A 17,989-nucleotide genomic window follows, 5' to 3' on the forward strand; every position below is an offset into this window, starting at 1 on the left:
CAGTTTTTGAGTTTATATCACGAAAGGGTGCTGAATTTTCATAAGTCCCATTTGTGCATCGATTGAGACAGATTATTTTATTCCCTCCCTTTGTTAATTCAGTGTGTCCCATTCATTTGGGTATGTTGAACTGTCCTCACTCCTAGGAATAAATCTGACTTGATCATTGTGTATGATCCTTTTAATGTGCTGTTTAATTTGATTTGCTAAAATTTTGTTGAGGATTTTTCCATCTGTTTACCAGGGATAGTGGCCTGTAATGTTATTTTATTGTATTATCCTGTCTAGCTTCAGTATCAGGTAATGCTGATCATCTAAATGAGTTTGAAAGTGCTCCCTCCTATGCAATCTTCTGGAACCATTAAAGACGGACTATATTAATGTCTCTTTAAGTGTTTGGTAGAGTTCACCAGTGAAGCCATATCATCTTGAACTTTGCTATTTTGGGAGGTTTTTAAAGATTGTTTCAATCTCATTTGTTCTTGGTGTGTTCAGACTTTCTATTTCAGCTTGATTCAGTTTTGAGGGATTATGTTTCTAAGACTTTACCCATTTCTTCTAGATCATCCAATTTGTTGGCACATCACTGTACATGAATATCTCCTAAGACCCCTTTAACTTCTGTGGCATCAGCCCGGGCCGCTGCAGCTCCTCGCGAGAGCCCGCCAGCTGCTGGAGACCGGCAACCACCCGCGCGTCCCCGCCCCCAGGCAGCCGCCACGAGCCCCGGCGAGGACGCAGGGGCCACGCCCCTCATGCGCCAGGCGGAGCAGCCGCTCTCTGTCCCGGACTAACCGCACGGCCGTTGGCCCCGCCACAGCGCGCATGCACAAAAAAACTTTAAACGGCCCCGCCTCAGCGCGCTTGAGCTCAGCTCGAGCAGCCCCCCCGCAATGGGCCCTGAGAGCCGTTGGAGCGCCTGGTCCGCACGGCTGGCCGCTGCCTGGGCGTGTGGCGCGCGTGCGCGCAACGCGAAGCGGGAATTCGCGGCCGGGAGGTCTCCGCTTCAGGTCCTAGGGCCTCAGAGCCAGGCCTGCTTTCTGCCGCCTATGTACTGGGCACCCCCCAGCCGGCATCCTGTGCTTGGTGGCCCATGCACCGCGGGGTGGCTGCCTCGCAGCCATCCTGTCTCACAGGCCTTAGGGGCAGCGGGCTGCCTCCCTAGGTTAGCGCCCTGCCCCAGAGTTCAGCGGCCGCCCTCAGAGACGGGCTGCAGCTTCCCTCCAGACCTCATCAGTATTAAAAACATTTGCTCTGCCAGTGATCCCCTTAACAAGATGGAAACACAAGTTACAGACTGGGAGCAAATATTTGCAAAACATGTATCTCACAATGGACTATATCCAAAATATGAAAATAACTCTCTGAGAACACTCCTGGCTCAGAGCTCTAGACCCACCCAGGAAACACTCGGGGTTCTTCCACGGGCCTGGTGCACTAGGTGTCCCCTTCATGGCACCTGCTGAGTGCATGCAGGTTTCCCGGTGAGCACGCCTCTGGGTGGAGGGTGGCGGGCACACCCTGCTCAGTGAGCATGGCGCTCTGACCTGGATCCACACGGGGCAAGGGGCCAAATAAAGTTGCATAGCAGGCAGTGTAGGAAGAGCTTTACTCTCTCCCCTCCTCTTCTGGAGGGAATTTTGCAGAATTTGAGCTGGCAATGAAAAAAACAGGCGGCAGAAGCCACTTTGGGACTAGAGTTTGTAATGCATTCCAAGAGCCTCCAAACACCAGTCCAGCCTGTTGCAAGGTGGGTACAGGGTCTCAACTCCGCAACCTCACCTACCGCACCGAAACCTTATGTGCACACGTGATCTCTCCAGTCTCCTGCTCTTCTCTGACTGGGAGGAAGATCCTCTGTCTGCTAAGGCCTGAGACCCAGGTCTGCAGATTTTTGTTTGCTCAAAAGACACCTGCCCCTGGCCTTCCTGCAGGAATGGTCAGAAATCAGAGTGCAGATGATTGTCATCTCACCCTTGCATGGCTGGTGTTTTCAAACACATTTGGGCTAACAATTCTATCTGCTTCTGGAGCCTGGGCTTTTTGATGGAGTCATACAAAAAGGGATGTGGAATTGGGATGAGATAATTTTTCCACAATGCAGTTTTCCAGTCCGTGGTCCTGAGAAGAATAAGCACATCCTACATCAAAGCCGTGAGGGAGAAACTTGTCCACATTTGGTGGAGGAAGCAAGAGGGAAGCCTGCTTTTCATGAGTGTCTCAGTACCATACTTTGCTTCATCATCCCTCTGAGTATGAAGTTACTTGGTGAAAAATCATCTAAGGTTTCCCATGATAAAAACCCAAGTCCTGGGAGACGACTGCAAGTTGTTCTTTCTTCAATCCCCAGCAGGAGGTCTGTTCAATAAAGCTCATTGTGACTTGCTTGCAAGGTTGTAAGTATCTGCAAATATATCAGAACATAAATGAATTTTCACCAGAAGAGAAAATGGAAGGAATGAAAAAATAAGAAGAGAATGCATTTGCCTTTGGCCACATAGTACATGTCTGAGAAGATCTGCACAATCAGATGACACTGGTTCCCGGTGGACAGAGATCTGGGCTGCTGGGAAAGAGGCGGGAGGAGGACTTGCCGCTGTGCTTTCCATGTTTGCAATGGACTGTGAATCATGCAAAGGTCTTACTTGTGTGAGATAGTGCATTAAAATAATTAAAAAGGTAAAAATGTATTTAGCAGGAGCGTGATGACCCGAGAAAAGCAAAGGAGGAATTTCTGGTCTTGGACGTGGAGGCTGCAGGGCCTTTCTTTGATGAGCTGGGGCTTTCCAGCAACGGGGGCCTGGCTGGGGTCTGCAGGGCCTCCCCAGACAGCGCTGGGGATGAACGGGCTGCTTCCTAAAGCGTGATGTGCACAGTGCACCAAACAGTCCGCGGCTGCACAGACATCCCCATGTGAAACGAGCAGTTGGTGGAGGAGGCTGCCCGTGGCCATGAGTACCTGGGTGCTTATCAGAGCACACGTTCCCATAGGTTCAGAAAGCCTAGCCTCTGTGGAAGTCAGTCATGAGCGGTAGGAAGCAGTGGGTCCCCAGCCACAAACTAGGTCAATGGACACAGAATGAAAATAGTGGGAACAACAGCTAGGACCTTGGTGCTGTGAGCCTGAAAAACGATTTGTAAGCGGCCAAGAGAGGCACCCACCGAGGGGGTGGCCCTGTAAGCTGGAAAAGCACCTGTGCTCTTGCCCACCTGCCAGAGTGCCCATGGAATGCCTCCCCCTCCCTCCTGCCTCAAGCCCGCCTGCCCTCTGCCCCTCCCCCACTGCAGAATGTCTGGACCCCCGTACATTCTAGGCCTGTTTAGATTCCAACTTGCCCTCCCTGAGTGGGATTCTGAGCAGTTGGTGGAGGAGGCTGCTCTCTCGGACTGGACTGGGCTCTCAATGTGGAACGGCCAGGCAGCTGCGGTCGGCTCTCAGCCCATGAGGATGACTCCAGGAGGAGGTAAGGCCTGAGGGCTGGGTGGGATTGTTTCAGGGGCCCCCACCCACCGGTCCCTGGGATTCAAATGTGACTCTTATCCAGGCACAGTGGTTAGACCATCAAGGGAGGAGAGAGCTCTGGGCCCGAGGGTATCTCACCTGGGAGGTGGGGGGGCCTCTGGGAACCTGAGGAGGCCCTGGGAAGGTGGCTTCTGTAGGTGGGTCAGGTGACACAAGGGAAGTGCCCTGAGCAGGGAGAAGGGATGGCCACCAACACGCTGCTGCTTCCTAGAAGGGAGGCAAGCCATGGGCCCTGCGTTTGGGGAGGCTCTGGTGGTGGCTCGCAGGGATCCCAGGAAAGCCCGGTCCTGAGTCCTTCTCCTGGGCACACGGCTGGCCCCACGATGTCGTCCCAAGGGATCTGGAGTGAACTTTACCAGACCCCACAGTGCCCTAGGAGAGGTAGAGAGGCTTGGACTGAGCCAGAAAATTGTCCAGGGTCCCTGTCTGTGGCCAAGTCTGCAGGCACATGTCCTCTCCACGAGCAAGGCCACAGTGTCCCCTGACTGCTGGAGCCCAGGCCTCCCGCCCTCCCTCCAGCCAGAGCTCCTCTCCTCTGGGCAGTGGGCTGTTCTTGGGCTCAACAGGGACAGGGCAGCCGGGTGACGCCAGCAGGATAGGGCTTGGGTTCCTGAGTCATCCTGAATCCTTCTCCCTGTGAGGAGACTCAGTTGTATAGAGCCACTTCCTCCTGGTGCCTGCGGACCAGCTGGCTCTGACCCCCCCGACAAGAATGTCCCTGAGCTTGGTCCTCCCTGAGCACGCTCGGTGCTGGGGAGGTGTGGCCAGGCCACCCACACTCCTTCCCTGCACCCTCCTCAGCTCGCATCCCCGAGAAGGCTGGCGCCACGGCCCCCGCCACCGCCCAGGCGCACCGATACCAGCGGAGCCCGCACACAGAGGCGCTGATTGAGATCCCTCCTAAGGCCGTGACCGACGGCCTAGACATCACGGAGGGGCCGCTGGGGCCTGGCGGCCCAGCTGAGGGGGCGCCTGGTGGAGAACGGGGAGATGAGAGCTCCGGGCCACCACTGGGAGAGGAAGGCGACTACCCAGACCCGGGTCTCCTTACCTACCTTGACAAACTTTGTGCTGAGGACAAATACTTCCTTGCCAAGGTGGGCTGGCCCTGGCCTGGGTGCCACCAGATTTTGGGAAGCAGCACTCCTACCACCCAGGTCTGGGTGGTGCCCAGGGAGCAGGGATTAAGTTTGTTTCTTATTCCTGAGCTCTGGTGTGTGTGTGTGTGTGTGTGTGTGTGTGTGTGTGTGTGTGTGTGATGGTGGAGGTGCACATGTAGGTGTTTAAATGTGTGTGTGTGTGTGTCTGCATGGGTGAGCCAGGGGTGTGCATGTTGTTGGTGTGCATTCTGGTGTGTGCGTGTGTGCACATAAGTACGTGTATATATACTTGTGTGGGTGTGGGTGTGCATATGTTTGTGTGCATGTCTCTTGTGGGGTGTGTGGCATGCACATATATATGTGTGTATATGCTGTGTGTGTGCATGTGTGCCTGTGGTCGGGGACTGTGACCACGTCTTTCCAACACCCCCTTGTTGTGGATGATGGGGCTGGTCTCTGGTTTTCCCTTGCCCTCCGGGTCCTCTGGGTGCTCAGGAGATCCCCTCCAAGGGTGCTCACAGCCTCTTGCTTCTGTGCCAGGTGGACGTAGTGCTGCACCCACGCTTCCTTGTGGAGTTGCTCTCCCCGCATCCCGAGCTGGACCTCTTGGCCCTCGCTGAGGAGCTGGAGAAGGAGGAAGGACTGTCCATCTTACAGGTGAGCTGGGAAAGGGAAGGAGACAGGTGAGCCCAGAGAGGGGGCAACCCAGGTGAGCCAGGGCAGGGGACCCCAGGACAGGATTCCTTCCTGACTGCCCCCTGCGTTGCATGGCAGGAGTGGCTGGGAGGGCCTCTCTGAGGGTGGGGCCCGGGCAGGAGGACGGCAGGGAGAGGATGGGGAGCCGGGGAGGTGAGGGAGGACACAGGCCGGGGTACCAACTGGGGGGTGAGGTTGGCAGGAGAGCCACAGCGGCTGTCGCTGGCATGGCACCTCCTCCCCCTCAGGCCGCCTCACGGTCCCCTCTCTCCTCGCAGCTGGAGCACAGGCGACTCCTGGAACTGAGGCAGGAGGAGGAGGATGTGCAGGCCTCCCTGAGTCACGGCGCACCTCGACTGGACTCAAGGCCTTCTGTGTCTGAGGCCGGCCAGTCTCCCCAGAGGCCAGGCCTCAGCCCTGCTGGCCCTCCAGCTGCCAAAGCCAGCAGGCAGCCCCCGTGTGCAGGCACAGCTCCTGCTAAGAAGACACCCCTGCCAGGGGCCAGCCTCGGGGACGCTGGGGGGCCAGCCTTGGGTCTGGGTCTGGGCTGCCCCTCACAGGCCCAGAAGAGAAAGGGGGACCCTTTTGTCCCAGAGAGGTCTAAGAAGCGGCCCTGCAGCCAGTAGGGAGGAGCCGGCCCTCCAGGGCAGCTTCAGGCTCCTCCACACCCCAGTCCTGATCCTGGCTGCTGGGGGACAGGGAAGGTGGGGTGGGAGAGGAGGGAGGGCAGGGCCCCTGTGGGTGGCTGGTTGGGGGTGGGTGGGATAAAAGGGTGGTGGGAGAGGTGTGGGGTGGTGGTGGGGTTCAGCCCATTTGGGCGTTGTATGTAAATAAAGCCTATTTTGTTAGGAAATGCTCTGGGCTTCTCCGTGGGAAGGGGCGCCAAAAGCAAGAAGGTCCCAGGCTTTGGGATCCAAGGCAGCGTCCCCATTCTTCCTCCAGATTTATGTGCATTCTCCAGATGGCTCCCAACTGCCCCCCACCCCCATAAACCCCCAGCCCCACCCCTGCTGCTCTGGAGGCCACTCTTGGGGGTCCCCAGGATACAGCACCATCACAGGACCCCAAACGTCTAAGGATGGCAGCTGCTTTGGCCCTGTGCCCTCTGCAGCAACAGCTGACTTCCTGCACAGAGCCTGCAGACAGCCCTTGTCTAGAGGGGGCCCTCCACTTCTCGGTGAATCGGGCTGGTGGGCTGGTGGGGTGCTGGGGGATGCTCAGGCATCAGGGTCTCCTGGGCAGTGAGCAGAGAGGAAAGGCATGTCGTGAGGGGACAGGCTCCACAACCAATATAGAAGGCCGATCCTCCGGCTTCAGTCGGAGTATGAAATGTGTGGGCTGGTGGATAGAGTCCCTCTTACCTCAGCGATTACGGAGAGGGCATAGGGGTGGGAGGAGAGTCGGGGCCTCCGGCTCGTCATGCAATCAGGAATGATATTGGGCTGGTGCACCATGGCTCTCTGGGGGATTTCTGTGGAGGCTCCCCTGAGGTTGGAGCCCCCATGTGGCTGTCGCCTGAGAGACTGACCCCGGGGGCCTTGCATTTCAAGGATGCCCACAACTGCTGTCCCCTTGCCTTACCCCAGGGCTGGACCCTCTGTGAATAGATGTAGATGTAGCTTTGGTTTTTAGTGTGTTTTATGTACAATAGTTTGTCATCTGCAAACAGGGTCAGTTTAACTTCTTCCTTGCCAATCTGGATGCCTTTTCTTCCTTTGTGTTGTCTGATTGCTGTAGCTAGGACCTTCAGTACTATGTTGAATAAAAGGTGAGAGTGGGCATCCTTGTCTTGTTCCCAATCTTGAGAAGCTTTCAGCTTTTCATTGTTGAAGTATGATGTTGGCTGTGGGTTTGTCATATATAGCCTTTATTATGTTGAGGTACTTGCCCTCTATGCCCATTTTGTTGGGAGTTTTTATTATGATGGATGTTGAATTTTGTCGAATGCTTTTTCAGCATCTATGGAGATGATCATGTGGTTTTTGTCCTTCTTTTTGTTGATGTGCTGGATGATGTTGATGGATTTTTGTATGTTTACCATCTTTGCATCCCTGGAATAACTCCTACTCGATCATGCTGGCTGATCTCTTTGATGTATTTTTGAATTTGGTTTGCTAATATTTTATTGAGTACTTTGTGTGTATGTTCATCAGGGATATTGGTCTCTAATTTCCTTGTTCTGTGGTGTCTTTGCCTGGTTTTGGTATTAGAGTGATGCTGGCCCTGTAGAATGAGTTTGAGAGTGTTCCCTCCTATTCTACTCTTTGAAAAACTTTAAGGAGAGTGGGTATTAGGTTTTCCCTAAATGTTTGATAAAATTGAGCAGTGAAACCATCTGGTAAAGGTGTTTTTTTCTTAGGTAGTTTTTTGATTACCAATTCAATTTCCTTATTGTTTAGCCTATTCAGATTTCCTCTCTATTCGTGGGTCAGCCTTCTAAGATGGTATTTTTCTAGAAAGTTGTCCATTTCTTCTACATTTTAGTTTGTTAGCATATAATTTTTCATAGTACTCTCTCATAATTCTTTGTATTTCTGTGGTGTTGGTTGTGATTTTTCCTTTCTCATTTCTGATTCTGTTTATCTGTGTAGACTCTCTTTTTTTATTGATAAGTCTGGCTAGGGGTTTATCTATTTTATTTATTTTCTCAAAGAACCAGCTCCTGCTTTCATTGATCCTTTCTTTTGTTTTATTCTTCTAGATTTTATTTATTTCTGCTCTAATCTTTATTATGTTCCTCCTTCTACTGACTTTGGTCTTCATTTGTTCTTTTTCTGTTTCCTTAATAGTGAATTCAGACCGTTCATATGGGATTTTTCTTCTTTTCTGAGGTTGGCCTGCATTGCAACATACTTCCCTCTTAGTTCACTGTGTTTCACAGATTTTGCCATGTTGAATTATTGTTATCATTTGTCTCCATATAGTGCTTGATCTCTCTTTTAATTTGGTCATTGATCCATTGATCCATTGATTGGATCATGTTATTAAGCCTCCAAGTGTTTCTGGGATTTTTTATTTTCTTTGTGTAATTTATTTCTAGTTTCATACCGTTGTGTTCTGAGAAGCTGACTGGTCCAATTTCATTCTTTTTGAATTTACTGAGGCTCTTTTTGTGGCCTAGTATATGATCTATTCTTGAAAATGTTCCATGTGCACTTGAGAAGAATGTGTATCCTGTTGCCTTTGCATGGAGAGTTCTGTAAATATCTGTTAGGTTCATCTGTTCTTATATGTTGTTCAGTGCCTCTGTGTCCTGACATATTTTCTGTCTGGTTGATTTGTCCTTTGGAGTGAGTGGTGTGTTGAAGTCTTCTAAAATGAATGCATTGCATTCTATTTCCCCCTTTAATTCTGTTAGTATTTGTTTCACATATGTAGGTGATCCTGTGTTGGGTGCATAGATATTTATAATAGTTATATACTCTTGTTGGAATGACCCTTTTATTATTAAGGGGTCCTTCTTTGTCTCTTGTTAATTTCTTTTTTTGAAGTCTATTTTGTCTGATACAAGTAGTGCAACTTCTGCTTTTTTTCTCCCTATTAGTTGCATGAAGTATCTTTTTCCATCCCTTCACTTTCAGTCTGTGTATGCCTTTGGGTTTGAAGTGAGTCTCTTGTGGGCAGCATATAGATGGGTCTTGTTTTTTTATCCATTCACTTACTCTGTGTCTGTTAATTGGTGCATTCAGACTATTTACATTTAGGGTGATGATTGATAGGTATGTGCTTATTGCTATTGTAGGCTTTAGATTTGTGGTTACCAAAGGTTCAACAGTAATTCCCTTACCATCTAACAGTGTAATTTAACTGACTTAATATTCTATTATAGACATAACCTAAAGGTTCTTTTTTATTTCCTCCTTTTTCTTCCTCCTCCATTCTTTATATATTAGGTATCATATTCTGTACTTTTTGTCTATCCCTTGATTGACTTTGGGGTTAGTTGATTTTATTTTGCAACTGCTTAGTAATTAATTGTTCTACTTTCTTTGCTGTGGTTTTATTTCCCCTGGTGACAGTTATTTAACATTAGGAATATTTCAATCTATAGCAGTCCCTCCAAAATGTACTGTAGAGGTGGTTTGGGTTTGTTAGATGTAAATTCTCTCAGCTTTTGCTTATCTGAAAATTGTTTAATCCCTCCTTCAAATTTAAATGATAATCTTGCTAGTTAGAGTATTCCTGGTTCAAGGCCCTTCTGCTTTATTGCATTAACTCTATCATGCCACTACCTCCTGGCCTGTAAGGTTTCTGTTGAGAAGTGTGATGATAGCTTGATGGGTTTTCCTTTGTATGTGATCTTTTTTCTCTCTCTGCTTTTAAAAATCTGTCCTTATCCTTGGTCTTTGCCATTTTTATTATTATATGTCTTGGTGTTGTCTTCCTTGGGTCCCTTGTGTTGGGAGAGCTGTGCACCTCCATGGCCTGAGAGACTCTTTCCCCAGATTGGGGAAGTTTTCAGCAATTACCTCCTCAAAGACACTTTCTATCCCTTTTCCTCTCTCTTCTTCTTCTAGTACCCCTATAATGCGAATATTGTTCCATTTGGATTGGTCACACAGTTCTCTCAATATTCTTTTATTCTTAGAGATCCTTTTTTCTCTGTGTGCCTCAGCTTCTTTGTATTCCTCTTCTCTAATTTCTATTCTATTTTCATGTCTTCTAGTACATCTAATGTGCTTTTAAATCCTTCCATTTTATGTTTCAATTCAGATATGGAATTTCTTTATGATTGAGTCTCCATCCTAAATTCTTCCGTGAGTTCTTGAATACTTTTCTGTACCTGCATGAACATGTTTATGGTTTTTATTTTGAACTCTCAGGTGGTGAGTTCTGTTTCATTTGGCCCTTTTTCTGGTGTTTTTGAGATTTTTGTTTGAACCAGGTTCCTTTGACATTTCATATTTGTATGTAGTGCCCTCTAGTGCCCAGAAGCTCTAGTCTCTGGAGCTGCTCATCACCTGGAGCCATGTCGAGGGTCACAGGGGTGTGGCATTGGTGCCTGCGGGGAGGAAAGAGCTCTTTTCTGCTTCCCTGGTGCAGTGCCTGTCTCCACTCAGAACCAGTGGGCTGAGCACACAGGTGTAAGCCTCTGCGCTTTGCATCTGTAGCTGCTGTGGGCAGTGCCTCCCTCTGGCTGGCCTGACACCAGGGCAGGGACTTCCAGTTTGTGAGTGGGTGCTGGCAGGTGAGGAAGAAGGTGCAGCAGGCTGAGTATGACATTGGGTGTCCTCGGAGCTGAGTAGCCAGCCAGAGAGATGGAACGCTCGAAGTTTCTGAAAGTTCCCTGCTGGGCAGAGCATGCCCAGACAACCTTGTCCACTTATCCCTTCTCCCCCACAGCAAGGTGCATGCAAACTCCACCCCTTCAGCATCCCTCTTATTGCTAGGCAGTGCCCACCTTTCCTTTGACCCAGAGCAGCCAGATATGGATTCCTGTCCTCCACAAATGGCTGGATTCTCAGTCCCTCCAAGTATTCTGCTGTCTTAGCTTTCCAACACCACTAATCTCCAGAGCACCATGCAGTGTAGGTTTGTGCTCCCAAAGCATATCTCCAGGGCTGTTCAGCAGTCCTAGGCTTCCAATCCTCTCCCCACTCCATTTCTCTTCTTCCTGCCAGTGAGCTGGGGTGGGGGAAGTGCTTGGGTCCTGCAGAATCAAGGCTTTGGTACGTTACCTTGTTTTGTGAGGTCTGCTCTGTTTTCCAGGCGTATACAGTCTGGTGCAGCCTTCTTTCCTGTTGTTCTTTTAGGATTAGTTGTATTAACTATATTTTCATATTATATGTGGTTTTGGGAGAGTTCTCTGTCTCACCTCTCATGCCGCCATCTTTAATCTATTATGCCTAGTTTTATTTTCTATTCATTCCACAGATGACCACTACAAAGAACTATAAACATGTCTTAGGAAGAACAAACCCCAAAAAGCTAATCTATTAATGCACCGCTCTTAATTTCTATATTTGATGTTATTTGAAGTGTTATTCAATTTACTTGGTGGATAAGGCTGATAATGCAGGTTAGAATGAAGTAAAATTGACTTGATACCTTTGCCTTAAAATGGTGACACAACACATGGACTGGGTGACTTCTAGCTTCCCCTGACCAAGGACAACCTCCATGACACAGTGGAGGGCTGGGGAGGAATGAATTGATTTAAGGCTGGAGGGGAAACTCTCCAGGATTGTGGAAGTTCAGGAGCATATATCCTTCAAGTCTGTGGATACCCCACACCCAAGATGTCCTCTAAGAAAGGAGTTGACATTCTGAATGGAATGGTCAATGGAACCCTCTGCCTCAACCTTCCAAATATGTGTTCCCTAATGTCATCCATTATAAATGGCAAACATTTCAATGTGGTATTTTTATTTATTTTTTATTCTGGACAGAATATAAGAATGTTGACCACTATGCTAGGATAAAATTTCTGAGATCCACCAATGAATTATTCCATAACTCTGCCATATCAGAAAAACTAGAGCAGAGGAAGCTCTGGAAAGAAATTTTCTCCCTTTCATATTGAAGAGAGAACAGGGATGCCTCCTCCCAGGTCCAAAGAGAGCAGTTGAATGGAAGGTGTTCTTACACACCTGACTTCTCACCTTGAGTCATGTATTCTGTAGCACAGACTTGTTGACAAACTATATTCTTTGGCTAATAGTTTTTTCTTTTATTTATAATCATAAGATGGTTAGCAGCTCCCTGTCTTAGTGCATCACTCAGAATATCACTTACCTGTGTCTCCACAGTAAGAGTCCAGCTGGCTGTAAGGTGGGGGAGGGATAGACAAGGGAGGGAAAGGCACTTGCTGAGGCAGATGATCACTTTCACAGAAGCGGCCACATGGTAGTCTCCCTGTGAGGAGACTCTAAATCTCCGGTTTGGAAAGTGGTGCCTTTTAAAACATTATTTTATTTATTTATATTAACAGGGTTATTTTTAATGCAGTTTTAGGTTTACAGAAAAATTCAGTGGAGAGTACAAATAGATCCCATATACCCTTAGCCACCTTCCACTGCCACAGTTTCTCCTATTCTTAACATCTTGCATCTATTGGTACATTTGTTATAATTGATAAGCCAATATGGATACATTACAATTAACTAAAGGCCATAGTTTACATTAGGGTTAGTTCTGTGTTGTAAATTTATATGGGCTTTTAACAAATGCATAACGTCACGTATTCATCCTTTTAGTATCATACGGAATAATTTCACTCCCCTAATAATCTTCTGTGCTCTGTCTGTTCCTCTCTTCCTCCCTCCTAACACCTAGCAATCACTGATCTTTTTGTTGTCTCTGTATTTTTGTCATTTCCAGAATGTCATATAGTTGGAGTCATATAGTATATAACATTTTCACTGGCTTCTCCCACCAGGAAATGTATTCCTTTTTTTTTTTAAAGCATGTATAGGTTTTAAACTACTAACTAAATTGCACACACCTATTAACATAATAGGAATACAGTTACATAAACAAAGCAGATCTATAATTACCAGCCATCTCCAGTGAAGCCAATAAAACCAGTTAGGCACCCTAGGCATTTGTGAAAATTTGTCTATGATATGATGGATATTGTCCAACTGTACTTGAACAGTCTGAGAGAAATCAGACAACTTGCACTTCTCCTAATTCTTGGTTGAGTTCCAACATTACAGATCCAGTCAAAATTTTTTTTTTCTGCTTATACTTTTTTTTTTTGAGAGGGCATCTCTCATATTTATTAATCAAATGGTTGTTAACAACAATAAAATTCTGTATAGGGGGGTCAATGCTCAATGCACAATCATTAATCCATCTCAAGCCTAATTCTCATCAGTCTCCAATCTTCTGAAGCATAACGAACAAGTTCTTACATGGTGAACGAATTCTTACATAGTGAATAAATTCTTACATGGTGAACAGTACAAGGGCATTCATCACAGAAACTTTCAGTTTTGATTACGCATTTTGAACTATAAACAATCAGGTCAAATATGAATATTCGTTTGATTTTTATACTTGATCTTTATGTGGATCCCACATTTCTCCCTTTATTATTATTATTATTTTTATTTTTAATAAAATGCTGAAGTGGTAGGTAGATGCAAGATAAAGGTAGAAAACATAGTTTAGTGCTGTAAGAGGGCAAATGTAGATGATCAGGTGTGTGCCTATGGACTAAGTATTAATCCAAGCTAGACAAGGGCAGCAAAACATCCACGGATGCAGAAGATTTCTCTCAAAGCAGGGGGGGTGAGGTTCTGAGCCTCACCTCTGTTGCTCCCCAATTTCTCACCTGATGGCCCCCCTGCGACTGTGCCTGTCTTAGGTTGTTCCTCCCTTGAGGAATCCTACCCGTCTCTGGCTAACCAGTCATCTTCCGGGGCCATACAGGGAAATGTAAAGTTGGTAAGTGAGAGAGAAGCCATATTGTTTGAAAAGGTTAGCTTTTTACTTCTTTGCAGATTTATGCCCTGTGGCTTCTATGCTCAGCACTTGTCTCGAGGTATCTTTACCACCTGGAGGAATTATGATACTTGGTAAATTCGATATGAGGCACGAATTCTATTTAAGGGTTGTAATTAGGAAGGAAGAAGAAAAGCTATAGAGGTAGCATATAGAAGAAAACATGGGAGGATTGATTATTTCTTTGACATATCTTCTTGTAGAGTACCTTAAGTATGTATAGGTTTTAAACTACTAACTAATTTGCACACACATATTAACATAATAGGAATACAGTGACATAAACAAAGCAAATCTATAATTACCATCCATCTCCAGTGAAGCCAAGAAAACCATTTAGGCAGCCTAGGCATTTGTGAAAATTTGTCTATGATATGATGGATATTGTCCAACTGTACTTGAACAGTCTGAGAGAAATCAGACAAATTAAAGCAGCCCATTTCTGGGATCTGTTCACATCCCATATGTTCTTTTAACTGCAGATAGTCTATAGTCATAAGATTTTGGAGTGCTACACCTTGCACCCCTCCCAACTCCTGGTTGAGTTCCAACAGTACAGATCCGGTCAAATTCGTTGTCTCACTGTATGCACATGGCAGCCTAGACATCTCCCTCCTCATTCCAATGGCAAGTCCAGGAAACGGTGGGGTGGATGCAGCCACAACCGCAGCATTGCCCAGATCCCTGTGGAGGCTGTTTGTTGATCATCCCCCGGCACAAGTCCTCCAGAGAGTGCTGATGCCGGAAGCTCCTCCTCATATCGTATCTTAGTTCATTTTCTGGGTATCCAAGCTAGGCCTTGATCTTCTGCATAGAAACAAACAGACCCTTTGCCCACACTTTGACATGCCCTCTATACCACTGTGCAGAACTCATTGGAGGTCAGCACACAGGAACTGCTTTTTTTTTTTATTTTATTAAGAGAAAGGAATATTATCAGAAAAGAGTACCTCCATAGCTGATCATTTGACACCCTTTAAGTGATCAACATTAAGGATAATTAAAGCATGTGTTGATCTTTGATTTACCAATAGTTTTATCCTATCAAGGAGTAATCCCTCTTTTCTTTCTTTCTTTCTTTTTTTTTTTAATCTTTAATCTACACTTACATGAAGAATAATATGTTTACTATGCTCTCCCCTATATCAGGTCCCCCCTAACAACCACATTACGGTTACTGTCCATCAGCTTAGCAAAATGTTGTAGAATCACTACTTGTCCTCTCTGTGTTGTGCAGCCCACCTTCCCCTTTCTCCCTCCTGCCCATGCATGCTAATCTTAATACCCCCTTCTTCTTCCCCTCCTTATCCCTCCCTGCTCAACCATCCTCCCCAGTTCTTTTCCCTTTGGTACCTGTTAGTCCATTTTTGGGTTCTGTAATTCCGCTGCTGTTTTATTCCTTCAGTTTTTCCTTTGTTCTTATACTCCTCAGATGAGTGAAATCATTTGGTATTTCTCTTTCTCTGCTTGGCTTATTTCACTGAGCATAATACTCTCCAGCTCCATCCATGTTGCTGCAAATGGTTGGATTTTTCCACTTCTTATGGCTGAGTAGTATTCCATTGTGTATATGTACCACATCTTCTTTATCCATTCATCTACCGATGGACATTTAGGTTGCTTCCAATTCTTGGCTATTGTAAATAGTGCTGTGATAAACATAGGGGTGCATCTGTCTTTCTCAAACTTGATTGCTGTGTTCTTAGAGTAAATTCCTAGGAGTAGAATTCCTGGGTCAAATGGTAGGTCTGTTTTGAGCATTTTGATAAACCTTCATACTGCTTTCCACAATGGTTGAACTAATTTACATTCCCACCAGCAGTGTAGGAGGGTTCCCCTTTCTCCACAGCCTCGCCAACATTTGTTGTTGTTTGTCTTTTGGATGGCAGCCATCCTTACTGGTGTGAGGTGATACCTCATTGTAGTTTTAATTTGTATTTCTCTGATAATTAGCGATGTGGAGCATCTTTCCATGTGTCTGTTAGCCATCTGTATTTCTTTTTTAGAGAACTGTCTGTTCAGTTCCTCTGCCCATTTTTTAATTGGGTTATTTGTGTTTTGTTTGTTGAGGCGTGTGAGCTCTTTATATATATTCTGGACGTCAAGCCTTTATCGGATCTGTCATTTTCAAATATATTCTCCCATACTGTAGGGTTCCTTTTTGTTCTATTGATGGTGTCTTTCGCTGTACAGAAGCTTTTCAGCTTAATGTAGTCCCACTTGCTCATTTTTGCTGTTGTTTTCCTTGCCTGGGGAGATATTTTCAAGAAGAGGTCACTCATGTTTATGTCTAAGAGGTTTTTGCCTATGTTTTTTTCCAAAAGTTTAATGGTTTCATGACTTACATTCAGATCTTTGATCCATTTTGAGTTTACTTTTGTATATGGGGTTAGACAATGGTTCAGTTTCATTCTCCTAAATGTAGCTGTCCAGTTTTGCCAGCACCATCTGTTGAAGAGACTGTCATTTTGCCATTGTATGTCCATGGCTCCTTTATCAAATATTAATTGACCATATATGTTTGGGTTAATTTCTGGAGTCTCTAATATGTTCCACTGGTCTGTGACTCTGTTCTTGTGCCAGTACCAAATTGTCTTGATTACTATGGCTTTATAGTAGAGCTTGAAGTTGGGGAGTGAGATCCCCCCTACTTTATTCTTCTTTTTCAGGATTGCTTTGGCTATTTGGGGTCTTTGGTGTTTCCATATGAATTTTTGAATTATTTGCTCCCATTAATTGAAGAATGTTGCTGGTAATTTGAGAGGGATTGCATCAAATCTGTATATTGCTTTGGGCAGGATGGCCATTTTGATGATATTAATTCTTCCTAGCCATGAGCATGGGATGAGTTTCCATTTGTTAGTGTCCCCTTTTATTTCTCTTAAGAGTGACTTGTAGTTTTCAGAGTATATGTCATTCACTTCTCTGGTTAGATTTATTCCTAGGTATTTTATTCTTTTTGATGCAATTGTGAATGGAATTGTTTTCCTGATTTCTCTTTGTATTGGTTCATTGTTAGTGTATAGGAAAGCTACAGATTTCTGTGTGTTAGTTTTGTATCCTGCAACTTTGCTGTATTTCAATATCAGTTCTAGTAGTTTTGCAGTGGAGTCTTTAGGGTTTTTTTTATGTACAATATCATATCATCTGCAAATAGTGACAGTTTAACTTCTTCTTTACCAATCTGGATTCCTTGTATTTCTTTGTTTTGTCTGATTGCCGTGGCTAGGACCTCCAGTACTATGTTAAATAACAGTGGGGAGCATTGGCATCCCTATCTAGTTCCCAGTCTCAGAGGAAATGCTTTCAGCTTCTCGCTGTTCAGTATAATGTTGGCTGTGGGTTTATGATATATGGCCTTTATTACGTTGAGGAACTTGCCTTCTATTCCCATTTTGCTGAGAGTTTTTATCATGAATGGATGTTGAATTTTGTCAAATGCTTTTTCAGCATCTATGGAGATGATCATGTGGTTTTTGTCTTTCTTTTTGTTGATGTGGTGGATGATGTTGATGGATTTTCGAATGTTGTACCATCCTTGCATCCCTGGGATGAATCCCACTGGGTCATGGTGTATGATCCTTTTGATATACTGTTGAATTCTGTTTGCTAATATTTTATTGAGTATTTTTGCATCTACATTCATCAGGGATATTGGTCTGTAATTTTCTTTTTTGGTCGGGTCTTTGCCTGGTTTCGGTATTAGGGTGATGTTGGCTTCATAGAATGAGTTTGGGAGTATTTCCTCCTCTTCTATTTTTTGGAACACTTTAAGGAGAATGGGTATTATGTCTTCTCTGTGTGTCTGATAAAATTCCAAGGTAAATCCGTCTGGCCCCGGGGTTTTGTTCTTGGGTAGTTTTTTGATTACCATTTCAATTTCTTTGCTCGTAATTGGTTTGTTTAACTTTTGTGTTTCTTCCTTGGTCAGTCTTAGGAGGTTGTATTTTTCTAGGAAGTTGTCTATTTCTTCTAGGATTTCCAGCTTGTTAGCATATAGGTTTTCATAGTAGTCTTTAATAATTCTTTGTATTTCTGTGGAGTCTGTCGTGATTTTTCCATTCTCATTTCTGATTATGTTGATTTGTGTTCATTCTCTTTTTCTCTTAATAAGTTTGACTAGAGGCTATTCTATTTTGTTTATTTTCTCAAAGAACCAGCTCTTGGTTTCATTGATTTTTTCTATTGTTTTATTTTTCTCAATTTTGTTTATTTCTTCTGT

The 17,989-nt window shown here is 45.5% G+C and overlaps 1 protein-coding gene across 1 annotated transcript; it reads left to right on the forward strand.

Annotated features, from left to right (window-relative positions):
• The first annotated feature begins 575 nt into the window (after positions 1-575).
• On the forward strand, positions 576-6,000 carry LOC140847711 (NUT family member 2-like). Its single transcript, XM_073228702.1, has 4 exons — positions 576-3,464; positions 4,325-4,620; positions 5,164-5,280; positions 5,598-6,000. The coding sequence occupies exons 1-4, from the start codon at positions 3,230-3,232 to the stop codon at positions 5,943-5,945; spliced, it is 996 nt and encodes a 331-aa protein (XP_073084803.1). The 5' UTR covers positions 576-3,229; the 3' UTR covers positions 5,946-6,000.
• The last annotated feature ends 11,989 nt before the right edge of the window (positions 6,001-17,989 follow it).

The sequence above is a fragment of the Manis javanica genome, chromosome 2 (assembly GCF_040802235.1).
Source record: "Manis javanica isolate MJ-LG chromosome 2, MJ_LKY, whole genome shotgun sequence".
Lineage (NCBI taxonomy): Eukaryota > Metazoa > Chordata > Mammalia > Pholidota > Manidae > Manis > Manis javanica.

Excerpts from the sequence above, each read along its gene's own strand:
- LOC140847711 (XM_073228702.1), top strand. The coding sequence starts at position 3,230 with ATGCCTCCCCCTCCCTCCTGCCTCAAGCCCGCCTGCCCTCTGCCCCTC. Across the intron at positions 3,465-4,324 it reads GAGGATGACTCCAGGAGGAG|CTCGCATCCCCGAGAAGGCT; the intron begins GTAAGGCCTGAG and ends CACCCTCCTCAG. Across the intron at positions 4,621-5,163 it reads ACAAATACTTCCTTGCCAAG|GTGGACGTAGTGCTGCACCC; the intron begins GTGGGCTGGCCC and ends CTTCTGTGCCAG.